The following is a 13,081-nucleotide window of genomic DNA, read 5'->3' on the forward strand; positions in this document are numbered from 1 at the left end:
TATCGAAATGTACTATTATCAGTATCACTATGAATTCTATGATACATACAAATGTCGCGGTCATAAAACGGTACTTGAGATATAAAGGACAATACAGATACGCAGAAAATCGTAGTAACAAAGTTCTATGTATACAGATAGATGTAATTCATAAATCTATGACTACGTGACTATATATAAATAAATAAATACGTAGAGTATTCTTATCTCACTAATAATGGCACGGGTAACAATTATACTTTATACTTTTTGAAGAGTGCGACTAGAATAAGAGGTCTGTCTTCACTATCCGATATCGTTTAATAGTATAATGAGTTTTTTTCATCATTAGACGGTGCGGTAAGTTTGAAGTCGACCACCCGCGTTTTCTTTATCTCGTATCAAAATCCTCCTTCCGGAGCCGTACATTTATGTAAAAGTGGATTTTAATAGTAATAGCCGAGACATTGCTATATTATATTGCGGCTAATGTGAAGAATTTAAGATATTCTGAATCGAGATATTTACAAGTATCATGCAGTTCATGTTCATGCATGAACGCAATGCACTCGGTGAAATCTGATCAAGCGGTATTCAAATTACTTAGATACGTAAAGATTAGTCACAAAAATAAATCATATTTAGCGCATATAATCTTGACGGCATTCTCTTCTCTTTAACCAATCAAAACATTTTTATTTAGCAAGTAGGCCACAGGGGCCCTTTTACATGTCAACATTACATTTATGATTACAATGCAAAAATTTCCGATTTTGATGAACAAAAATGTATATTTGGTGAGCTAAAATTGATTGGTCAGCAAGTTCCATTCAGAATTGCGAGATCTTTCAATCCAATACGAGAAAAAGAGGGGCCCAATGTTTTTTCTCCATTCCGTTACCATTTTTAACCGCCTTCCAAATCTCAAAGGACGGGGTTTTCAATTCGTCTATATATATATTTTTTTTTAATGTTTTTTTAATCTCCGTCGTTACTTTTGCACAATCGCTCGCTCACGAAACGAAGCGCGATATATCTCTATCCGCTTGCGTATTACAGAGCCAGCGGCGATCGCTTTCGTTTTGAAATGCCATTCGGCTAATTTTTTTTTTTATTGAATGTATATGCGTACAGATTGGTCCCATTTTTCTCAGAACCCAGTTCTGATGATGGGATCCTGGAGAAATCGAGGGAACTCCTCAAATCTGAAAAGCATACATATGGTGATTTTTGTGTTTTTAACCGCCTTCCAAATCTCAAGGAAGGGGTTATCAAGTCGTCTGTATTTTTTTTTTTTAATGTTTGTTCCTCGATATCTCCGTCGTTACTGGACCGATTTTGAAAATTTTTTTTTTGATTGAATGTATATGCATACATATTGGTCCCATTTTTCTCAGAACCCAGTTCTGGTGGTGGGATCCTGGAGAAATCGAGAAAACTCCTCAAATCTGAAAGGCATACATATGGTGATTTTTGTGTTTTTAAAGGAAAAGCATGCATTTACGTACGGAACAGTGACATTTGGTGCAGTGGAACTCCTGATGATGGTCAGAATGGAACTCCTCAAATCTGAACGGCACACTTATAGTGACTTTGGTATTTTTATAAGAACAGCATGCACTTACGTCCAGAACAGTGATATTTGGTGCAGTGGAATTGCTGATGATGGTCAGAACGGAACTCCTCAAATCTGAACGGCACACTTATAGTGACTTTGGTATTTTTATAAGAACAGCATGCACTTACGTCCAGAACAGTGACATTTGGTGCAGTGGAACTGCTGATGAAGAGTGAGCCGCCCCTGGTTAGAGTTCCGTTCTGATAATCATTCTCATCTGTAAGTACTTCAGAATCATCCAGATTTCAAAATTGGTTCAGAAATGACGGAGATATCGAATAACAAACATTAAAAAATATACAGACGAATTGATAACATAATCCAACATTTGAAAGTATTTATCACCAGAACCCCAAAGGAAGGCGGTTTTTTTTCTTAAAAATCATTTTCATACATTTTGTATGGCGGTAACGGGATGGATGGTTGAAAAATGTATGGAGGGTTACCCTCATCTGGCAGAATAATTTTAGTCCGAAACACACTTCGCATAACATGTTTCGCAGAAACACTTTCAGTCGAATGGTAATTTTGCAGAAAACTTAATTGGCATTATTACTATCACGCATAAGACACATTTGGCAGAATATTGTTTTACAGAACATTACTTTGGTCGACTTTGATTTAGCACAATTGTATGTACCATAATAATCTCATAGCATAATATTACATTAGCAGAATTATTACTCGCTATCAAAAAAGAAAAGCTGCCCCAGAGTCACCGTTAGGTACGACGACGAGCGAAGCGAGGAGGAGTGTTAGGTATCTTGCATCCCCAACACATCCAACTCGCTATCAAATAGCAAATTGCAACTTTATGCCGCCTAAATATTATGCACAAATATTATCTGCAAAAGTATTGTTCGACTAGAAGACTATTATGGTCATCAACATTATGACAAAAGACGATTCGGTATTACAAAAATCTGCGAAATGATTTATGCCAAAGCATATTCTGCGTAAGGTGTTTCTGCCAAACGTAACTTCTGCCAAGAACTATTATACGAATCAAATATATGCGTAAAAAGTTTCTGCCAGATAATAGTGAACCATGTATGGAACTATGGAAATCTTGGGAAATTTTTTTTTCTTAAATGTTGCTGACCAAATAATTATTTTTCAGATCAACTATTTATTAAGCCAATAACTTAGCAGGAAAGCAGATCAATATGTATTGGTTATTCACATGCTGAACACGAGTTGTAGCTCGATTTTTATTTATTGCCGGCATATTATTTGTATGCTGTCCAAATGATTATAAATTATAAGATTTAAAATATATATATATATATATATATATATATATATATATATATTAAGAATGTCCTGTAATCCATACTAAACATAAAAAAAAAAAAAACGTTTATTCAGAACGTAAAGCTTAACCCTATTACATATCTTCTGCCAAACCACTTTGTGGTTTGTTGGCAGACGAGGCTCCCATACACTTATCAAGCTAAAATACCTCGTAGTTTTTTCTACTAATATTATAAATGGGAAAGTGTGTGTGTCTGTTTCTTTGTCCGTCTTTCACGGCAAAACGGAGCGATGAATTGACGTGATTTTTTAAGTGGAGATAGTTGAAGGGATGGAGAGTGACATAGGCTACTTTTTGTCTCTTTCTAACTCGAGCGAAACCGCGGGCAAAAGCTAGTATTTTATAAATTCATGTGTCGTCCTCGGGAATAATATTATATGCTTAAAGTAATATTTCCTATATCAAAGGAATATTTCCTACTTACAATAGAACTTGATACTTGTCGTACAAAACGAAAGTATTCCTTGTTTCCATGCCCCCCCCCACCATCAAATCCGATTACATAATGAGTATAATGACATAATTGCTCAGTGCTCCCCACCCTCTGGGAAGAAAAACCTGCAATTTAAAAAATATCGAACCATATTTCCTAAGGGTTTTATGGAGCTCCCACTTTTTATTAGAGACGATAATTGTTTAAGAGTCCCACGTACCAACCCTCGAGCTCCCATATTCAAATTCGAAATTATGCTCTTACTTTTACAATTCTGACAGCACACTTTTCTAATAATCTCCAAATTATAAATGAGTCCTATTTACTTACTTGGTGATGCGAGAATGCAAGTTTCATTACATTTCGGTATTTAATTGTTGTGCTGAATTACCTATATGTTACCGTCTAGATGAGCCTTTAGTCCGAACTTACCTTTAGATCCAAGTCCATAACCAGGTGTTTCCCGAACGAGGTGCCGCCAGTTTTCTGTATGTGCAGGAAGACCATGACGTCGTGCGCATTCAGGTCGAAACGAAAGTCATCATGGAGCACTTCATCGTAGGAGAGGCCGCGCTGAGCCATAGCGTCGGGGAGCGGCCGGCCGGGCGCCTCCGCGTAGGTGAGCGCGGCCGGCTCCGCCACCCGCTCCCGGGGCGTCACGGCGCACACCTGGGACAAAAATACACCAAGCTTTACCAACTTTTACTCCGAGTATATCTACTATAGGATTATCGTGTGCTTCCGATACTAGTTTTTATGTCTTTTTAAGTATATTAGCGTCGTGATTATTACACCCACTAATTTCCGCTTCAATTGAATAGGCTACAAAACGATTTTGAACGTCTTGCTAATATGGAATTAATATGAAATCGAATTGAGTGACGTCACGGTCAATTGATTTACTCTATATATTTCTATCTGATTTATAAAATATAAATTGGAGTTAAAAATATCTTCTGTCCTTGTTTTTCTTATAATTTACTGATGCTTTATTTCGTGCATTGTATAAAATATTTTATTTTAAGTACAGTCAAGTTGCCAAATTGTTACACGCGGTGTGTCGAAAACTACTCTCCATATGCACCGAATACATGCGAAACTTTGCTGTGTTGACGTGTTGAGTTCGGGAGAAAATGACGTCAGCACCGAAGACATATTTTCGTTACTGTAGTGTTTATGGGTGTATGGAGAACAGTTCTCAAAATGCGGAAATGTCATGTTCTTTAGAATTCCTAGACACCCAGAAAAGTAAGTGGTTGTTATATTTTTGCAGTGTTAGGTACATAATTGCTTACGTGTAAAAGTGAGATTTAAAGCTAGAATGACACATTAAAATCAATAAATTTATAACGACATTTAGGTAGATGCTGGATCTATCTAGCTCGAAAGTTTGGTACCTACTTAAATATTGTGCAAACATCTATTCAAACATTTTATGTAAATACGATTTCGTCAGTATTTAAGAAACAAACATGTACTTGAATCTTTATTAGATAAAAAGGTAGAAAGAGCGTTGGTACTAGCATAGCGCCATACACAATTACTACGAGTAGGACAGTAGCACAGGGTACAACCCTGCGTGACCTTGCGCAGTAGTAACGACCGCGTCGCCGCTGCCGGAGATTAACTACTGATTTATCCTTATACTGTGGCTTTGCGCAGGTGTTCATTGTAGTGATAAAAAATATTTCGGGTTGTTGCGCTAGGCTTTGGGCAACATCCCCGTATGGCATCCTCCAAAGACTGCCGCTGTGTTTGTTTAAGATTTGGTCGCGTGACTTGCGTGGTAGTTTGTTCTTAGTTCTTACACATCTAAATTAAGCCCCAATCAACCCACGAAAATCAACCTTTTACTAAAATAAAAAACAAATTTGTTTCGGTAAAACAATGACGATTGTGACAATATATAAAGACTAAACAATATAAACTATACATTTTTATTTTAGATCAAGTATGAGTTGAACTTTTGGTCACTCCAACTTGCACATTTAAATAAGTAGCCGGCACTCTACTGATATCAATATAATGATTTAATATGTGGGGCAGTTGGTCTACAAATCCAAGAACTTAATAAATTTTTATTCGTTTTTATACTTTCTTAATATAAAACGAATTATTAATTAATTTACCTATTTAATATGTATATTTAGGTGTTCTAACCATAATCCTTAAATTTCCATTAAGTAGTCTCTACGTCAAAAACGAGTAGTTTAGCTTTTGCGCGGATAGACGTTACAAGGGTGCCGAGATAAAAGGGCCTCAACCCCTGAACCTCATCCCCGCTTATTTGTTCGACTAATGAAGTAGGTAGGGGCGGTATTCATAATAGGAGGCCGCCAGCCCAAGGCGAACTACGGATAGAGCACTTTCCACTACGAGAGTTTTGTAAATAAATATGTACAATAAATCTGTCGAACAGTAAACACATAAAGCTTAGTTGTTGCCAGCGCTAAAAGGTGAGCAGAAAATCTCAACCGTTACCGCTAACAACTTGGTGGTAAGTAGTGAGAACACCAACACTAAACACTCACAAATCGGTTTTGTTAGGCAGCGAAATTTCTAACTATATGTAATGTATACATACATATACTAAGGTAACATTCGGGTGACCGGCCTAAAACCACACTGACGTGTGTCAAGATTAAAATCAGAATGAATTTCGGCACTGGTCCCACCGCGAGCTAGTAAGCTATGAGCTATCGGCTATAAAAACGAACAAAAGATACGCACCCCCGTGCAAATAAAAGAGACACTGCGATTTTAATAGCTCACCGCTGGGCGAGTAACTATAATTGCACGGGAGTGATTATCTTTTGTTCGTTTTTATAGCCGATAGCTCTTAGCTTACTAGCTCGCTGTGGGACCAGTGCCTTCACGTGCGGTTGCGAATGTTGCGATGACATCCGTATTTTGTCCTTTTTCGACGGTAGAAAAGGGCATGTAATAATCACAATTCTATGTAGGATTTTTCAAAAAAACTTTCTGAAAGAACTTAAAATGGATCAACTAAGTATAGATGCAATAGTAAAATAAACTTAAGTCCTAATTTGAATAAGGCTTCTGGGGAAGTGGATACTGCATTTTGCTTCATTTGAGCAGACTAATTATCCCTATACATATTTTTCTCATACTTTGTTATGTCTAATAAAATATAAGGTCAGTGTCGGGAAGACCGTCTATCAAGGAAGTCCGTCTACTGAATATAACTTTTGTATTTATAAATCTACGCTTCTTACACCTCTGAAGGTAGGTATACCAGCTTGTCATCCTTAATCCATTGGTCTTCAACCACTTTAATCATCAAGTTTTATCCACTCAAACTTTATTTCAAATAAAGTATGCCGGTCTTGCCCGCACTGACCTTACTCGATAATTCTGATGTGTTTTTATAAACGTAAAGCCATTGCCGATAAGTATGCTATATTGACAGTGTCTTTAGTTAAATAGTGACGTCTAGCAATTTACCAGTGCCATCCCTGAATAATTCAATAAGAGCGTCTATTTAGGTGTATAAAAAATTTTGTATTTGGACGGACGTACAGGTGCCCAGGAATGTGCAACACCACCCACATATCCTTCTTGCCAAACGATATCTTGCGTTATTCAAGAGGTAACTTATTCAGTATACCGTAGGCGGTCCTGACCAGGTGTTATCCTGTCCATTATCAATTCAAGTCGCACCGATGGCGAGCCGTGGCCCGATCAACCCGCTGCGCCTTATGTGGCATGGCAACGGACATTGCAGCACGCCGCTTTTGTGAGAAGATGCAACTTATTCTTTGTCTTGAGCAGTTGCTGCTAAAAGCCTAACCAAATTGGGTTCGAAAGTGGAAATTCAAGTTAAGATCCATACACAGGCAAGTAACTAGAATCAAATATGTCGTTCTCTGACAACAGATGATGATTTTGTATGTACACACTTGTGAATAGATGAAGTTTGAAACGTAAACAACAGGTGAACACTATTAAACAGCTAATAGTAAGTATGTAAATATCTTTTGACAAATTAGAAATATTGTTTGCTTGCTTGACTGCATCAAGTTTTTAAAGATGTTGCTGTGCATCGTTGAGTGTAAAGGTGTTTTTTAAAAGAGACGTACGGAGCAAAATTCAAAAATTTAGATAAACTGGTCAAGAAGCCACACTCAGTGCAGGGTTCCGTTGTTTCCCGTCCTTCACAATAAGTAACTTTAAAGTTAAATAAGTGTTTTTTTTACCTTAATAATATTGCATTGTCACGTGATTTACATATGTATGAAAAATTTTAGCTCAATCGGAAACCGGGAAGTGGGTTAAATTTAGCTTCTACGTTTTGACCCAAACTAACATACATTACCAACAAGGTAAGTTGAATAAAAGCTTGTAAAAACAATTTGACAATATACAGACGATCAACCAAATCCTAGCACAGGAATTAAACCTCAAAGTACACGCATTTTACGCATAAATGTATCTTTTAAGTGACATTTTTTCAGTCCGATTAGTTAAATAAGACCAAAATTAGCTGGTGCGATTACGGTAATAGGAAATTACCACACTGGCTTCCGGCACTTGCGGCATACGCAGCCAACGTGGGTGTCTACTTGTTACTCTAGTATGTCTGTAATGTCTAGATTAGCGCCTACATTTGATTGTCTAAGCACAAAATGCACAAATAAGTGGAAAAGTCATTTTTGAATAAAACTTTTGGGCGACCATTGTGCAGGCAGCTTTCTCGCGCAGAGAAATGGAATGTGTGATGGGGACATTGGGGACCAAGGTAAAGTTGCCATACGTCCCGGTACACCGGGACATGTCCCCATTAGAAGTTTGGCTTGGTGTCCCGGTGTCTCAGTGAAGAGGGAGATTGTCCTTCGTCATGTGAGGAGAATTGATCGTAATTTATTCCAAAGATTAATTTGTAAAGATGTCTTTCAAATTGCGGTCCTAGCCAAGATTAAAGATTACAAGCGTTGGCATAAAAACTAAAAATACATAACAGTACATAATTGACATTATTTTTCGTACTAGTTCGCATATTGGAACATTACATGTCATGTCGAAACTTCGAAAGACTATTAACCATTAATATACTAAAACATCGTAGAATACACGTGCGAAGAGGAAATTTGAAACGAGTGAAAGGAGTTTTCGGTGGCCAATCTTTTTCGCACTTGTATACTAATTTACTATGATATTGCAATTTACTATTTTTTACATTTCATATTGTTAACGATGTGCTGATATTTCGTGATACGGAAAGAGATTGTTGGCCTGCAACACGCGTTGTAATTGTAACGCATATCGGCACTATAGGGTAACCATAGTATTTCGTTACATTTTCTGTTACGATTGTCACCTAGGCCAAGTCACTTGGGCCGATTGTAATACTACCACAGAATATATAACAGCACCTACAAGTACAGAAGACTCTTTGATGATGACGATGATCACTACTTTGATGTTCACAAAATGCCGCCATTCTAAATTCTTTCATACATTAACAAACAGATAGCACGCGAGCAGCCGCCATTGAAATCTATTGCGCCGCGCGAAGGTCGTCACCACTGAACAGGCCGCGAACTCGCGGCCGCCGACATTAATAGTAGCGCGGCGTTAGAATCGCGGAGTGAGCCGCCCCTGATACTACGTAATTGTATTTGTAATCAAAATTTGCAACACATGAAATACGATGTTACGCGAAATTTATCCTTGGCAAAATAAGTCCTTGGGAAATAAGGATAAATTTAAGGAGTGGAGCCACCAACTGTTATCTGTATTTTTAGAGACAAAGAAAAAAAATAGTTTTTAGGGTTCCTTACCAAAAAGGTACAAAAGGAACCCTTACGGCGACGCTCTGTGCGTCTGTCTGACACATATTTCTAAACATCTCAAGAATCTACTTACGCTATCGACTTGAAATTTGGAATAGTTATGAACATTGTTAACCTCTACAAATTTCGCCATTTTCGTATTTTTAACCGTATTTTTATCTTTGTCGTTACTGGACCGATTTAGAAATATATTGTTTTGATTGAATGTATATGCATACAGATTGGTCCCATTTCTATCAGAACCCACTTCTGATGATGGGATCCAGGAGAAATTGAGGGAACTCCTCAAATCTCAAAGGCATACATATGGTGATTTTTATGTTTTTATAAGAACAGCATGCATTTACGTACGGAACAGTGACATTTGGTGCAGTGGAACTGCTGATGATGGTCAGAACGGAACTCCTTAAATCTGAACGGCACGCTTATAATGACTTTGGTATTTTTATAAGAACCGCTTACGTTTACGTTCAGAACAGTGACATTTGGTGCAGTGGAACTTCTGACGATGATCAGAACGGAACTCCTCAAATCTGAACGGCACACTTATAGTGACTTTCGTAATTTTATAGGAACAGCAACAGCATGCATTTAAGTTCAGAACAGTCACATTTATTTGTTAGGAGATTTGTTTTCTTTGTTATGCTTACATATTATTGACTTTTCAAATTTTGTCAAGCTCGATTTCTTGTAATCGGATATCGGATTCATGAGGAATTGAGGAAACTCTTCAAACCTTAACGGTATACGTATATTCATTTGTGTTTCCATCAAATAATCAAAGATTTACATTAAAAGCAGTTTTAAAAAATACCTACACATTTCTACATAACATAACCCAACATTCGGAAGTACCTTTCACCAGAACCACAAAAGCGGCGGTTCTTTTTTCTTAAAAAATATTTATGTCATATATTTGTAATCCAGAGTAAAATTGATCAATTTCATTTTCACCCATATTCAACACAACATGAACGAAATGTAATCTAAAACCAACTAGTTAAACTAGTAGATAGGATTCAGATATAGATGCAGTGCAGCGAATCGGTTTTTATGTAGTAGGTATAAATAACTGTCTAGGTATAGTAGGTATGAATAAATTGGTCCATATTCGCATACAGCAGCACCTGACAAATTCAATATTTTTGGAATTATTATAGAAATAGCAAGAGTGATTGGTAATCTTTCTAAAATAATTAAATATAGAATATAACAATTTGCATATAAGTTTCTGAACATCTAAATTGTTAGTGAGAAGTAAGATTAAAATAATTTTAGGATTAAACTACCATCAGTTTAGTCAAAATTAAGTTTGTCATAGATAAATCATATAAATAATAAAAATTGTCTATAAGATCAGAATGTTGATTGATAGGATATTAGTTCAAATACTTAAATAGTATGTTAAGAGGATACGGTAGCGAAAATGCTAAAATGGAAAGGAGCCCCCCTTTCAACTTGGGAATTTTAGTTAAATATACAAGTGTTATTAACTAGATTTATCGAAAAAAAAATTGTCCATTAAGAACAACTCAGTCAAAAGATATTTCAAAAAAATCTTAAAAATCGAGCTTCCGCTTTTAACTCTTTCCTCCTTCAACACTTAATCAATCGGAACAAAATTTGAGAATCTGAATAACTATGAAATAATCTATGTTAGCTTTTTTGGTTAATTGTTACCAATCTTGAGTATCACACCTTTTTTTGCGCCAATTTTTGATTGGCTCTAGAGTCTTTAAAAAGCAGAATATCAAAAAAATCAAAACGGTCCGACACAGATAAAAATAATAACAATCTGTGTTGAAAAAATCATTGCTCTATCTTCAAAAACCAGGGAGGAAATAGTCGAGAGTGTTTGTATGGAGAATTGACCCCTACCGTATCGTCTTAATAACTAAAGAAAATAAAAATAAATACTGAAACAAAGTGTTAATTCTTATTTGGCAGAATGTGTTCAGTGATTAGTGAGTGATTCAGACAGTTTATTTAGCTGTCCCAAACATGTACAATACTCTGTAATCGAGCAGTTGAGGCACTCTGCCACTGCCACAGATTTGATCTTAAAGATGTGAACAGAGTATGTACACTATTGTTAATGTTATTAGACCACAATTAGGCAATTGTGGGGAGTGTGGTATGAATTTTGTTAACATAATCATTTTGATACTGTCACAACTACCATTTTGAAGAAAAAAAGTAGCATAATGTTATTACTCAACTTTAATTATAATTTTGTCTGCAGCTGTTGTTTGAAAGGGAGAGTTGGTTATACAATGGAATGGGACATGTTAAAATTATCACTTACATGACCTGAAATATGGCAAGTTGTTTGTGGGCCATATTAAAGATTTTTATGCCTTTAAGTATTTTATCAATAATAACTTTAAAGAACAATTAATGAAATGAAATATTTTATTTGCAAGAAATGTGGACACTTCTTTTAAATAATGTTCTTATAATAATATAACTCCTACCTTAAAGCACACAATATGAAATTCGCTAGCAGTTATCACAAGTAATTAAGAATTTTTTGTAGCTTATCAATACGCTCACAAATATCTGGCAAAAAATAGGTAACACACCTAAGAACATAAATCTTGTCTATTTGTGTCTTGTGAGCTACTTCAGAACTTACTTATTCATTAACATGGCTGATTGGACTTAATTTTAACCTATGAATGTTTCTGAAATAAAATTAACATGTCGAAATGATAGCAATTTTTCTCACATTGCTGCATAAGCAAAAGAATAATTTATTTATTAATTACTATGAAACATTGATAAAAAAAAACCAGAAGATGTAAACAAAAACACATCTCGCAATGCAATTAAAAAATTGTGTGTGAGGAATTCCCTAATCAGTCAATGCCTATTTTGGTTAACATTATTTCATCACAAAAGAGCCTGCCTATTGTATTGAACACATATTGCTGTTAGTAGAACACATATTCTTGTTGTCTTACATAAATCCCATATACATACCACTAAGTATAAACTAAAAGTTTCATATTTACTGTGTCAAACTTAATAATAGGCTACATAAAGTATCTTAAGCTTCCATATGAATTACGATGAAATTAAAAAGAAAATATCTCACCTGATCTGGGCAGAAATATCCGAATGCAACCATTCCGAATAAAGAGAGTAGTAAACAGAACAGTATTACTTTTCGTAGTTTCGATCTTGGCTCCATTTTCTTAATTTCGTATACACCACTCGGTAGCAGCAAAGCGAAATCACTGTCTACTTGCACCGACACACTTTTTTGCATTTCGGTCGGATGCATGTCTCATTTTTATGAAAATATCTTAAAGAAGCACACAAGACTTTCGTAGTTTACTTGCGTTTCATCACATCATAACAATATGTAATGTCAACCTCACATTGTAGACGTTTAGACTATTATTTAGTGGTAAGTTCGATTTCTAATACACTCTTGACAAACGCATTTTACTAGAAATGCATAATAATTGCAAGTAACTATAAGCGTAATAGGTTAAAACTAACACAAGATTATACTACTATCGATGTCCACGATCAGCCGACGGACGTGAACTGGCTGATATGATATGACCGTTCGTTCAGTCAGTGTTCTGTTCATTTCGTTTCGTTCACTACACTGAGACCTGAGTGGATCAGTGGAATACAAATACAACACCGCTACACTACGCACACTACTATCACGTAGATGGCTAGTCATCAGGGACGGAAGCGAAACGGTGTTGTCATCTCCTTTTGTCGTCCATTTAACTAGGCGTTAGAGCAAGACAGAATATTTTCTATGCCAGGGGCATACCGCGAAAGCCACGGTTTGAAAGTAAAGGACATCTTTCTCTCTCACACTAAATGGGCCTCAGTGAGAGTGACAGAAAAAGTAGTACAGAATTTAGTTTAAATCCGGTTTTTCGCAGTAAGGCCACAGA

The 13,081-nt window shown here is 36.1% G+C and overlaps 1 protein-coding gene across 1 annotated transcript in view; it reads right to left on the bottom strand.

Moving 5' to 3' along the window:
• Nucleotides 1-12,749, bottom strand: part of LOC125240598 (heparan-sulfate 6-O-sulfotransferase 2) — a 65,083-nt gene extending 52,334 nt beyond the window's left edge. The window contains exons 1-2 of the mRNA XM_048148550.1: nt 12,256-12,749; nt 3,778-4,014 (exon numbers count right to left, since the gene is read on the bottom strand). Coding sequence (XP_048004507.1) covers nt 3,778-4,014; nt 12,256-12,444 — 426 coding nt within the window. The 5' untranslated portion in view covers nt 12,445-12,749. The remainder of the gene's footprint in view (nt 1-3,777; nt 4,015-12,255) is intronic.
• Nucleotides 12,750-13,081: the final 332 nt, after the last annotated feature.

Source organism: Leguminivora glycinivorella, chromosome Z (assembly GCF_023078275.1).
Source record: "Leguminivora glycinivorella isolate SPB_JAAS2020 chromosome Z, LegGlyc_1.1, whole genome shotgun sequence".
NCBI lineage: Eukaryota > Metazoa > Arthropoda > Insecta > Lepidoptera > Tortricidae > Leguminivora > Leguminivora glycinivorella.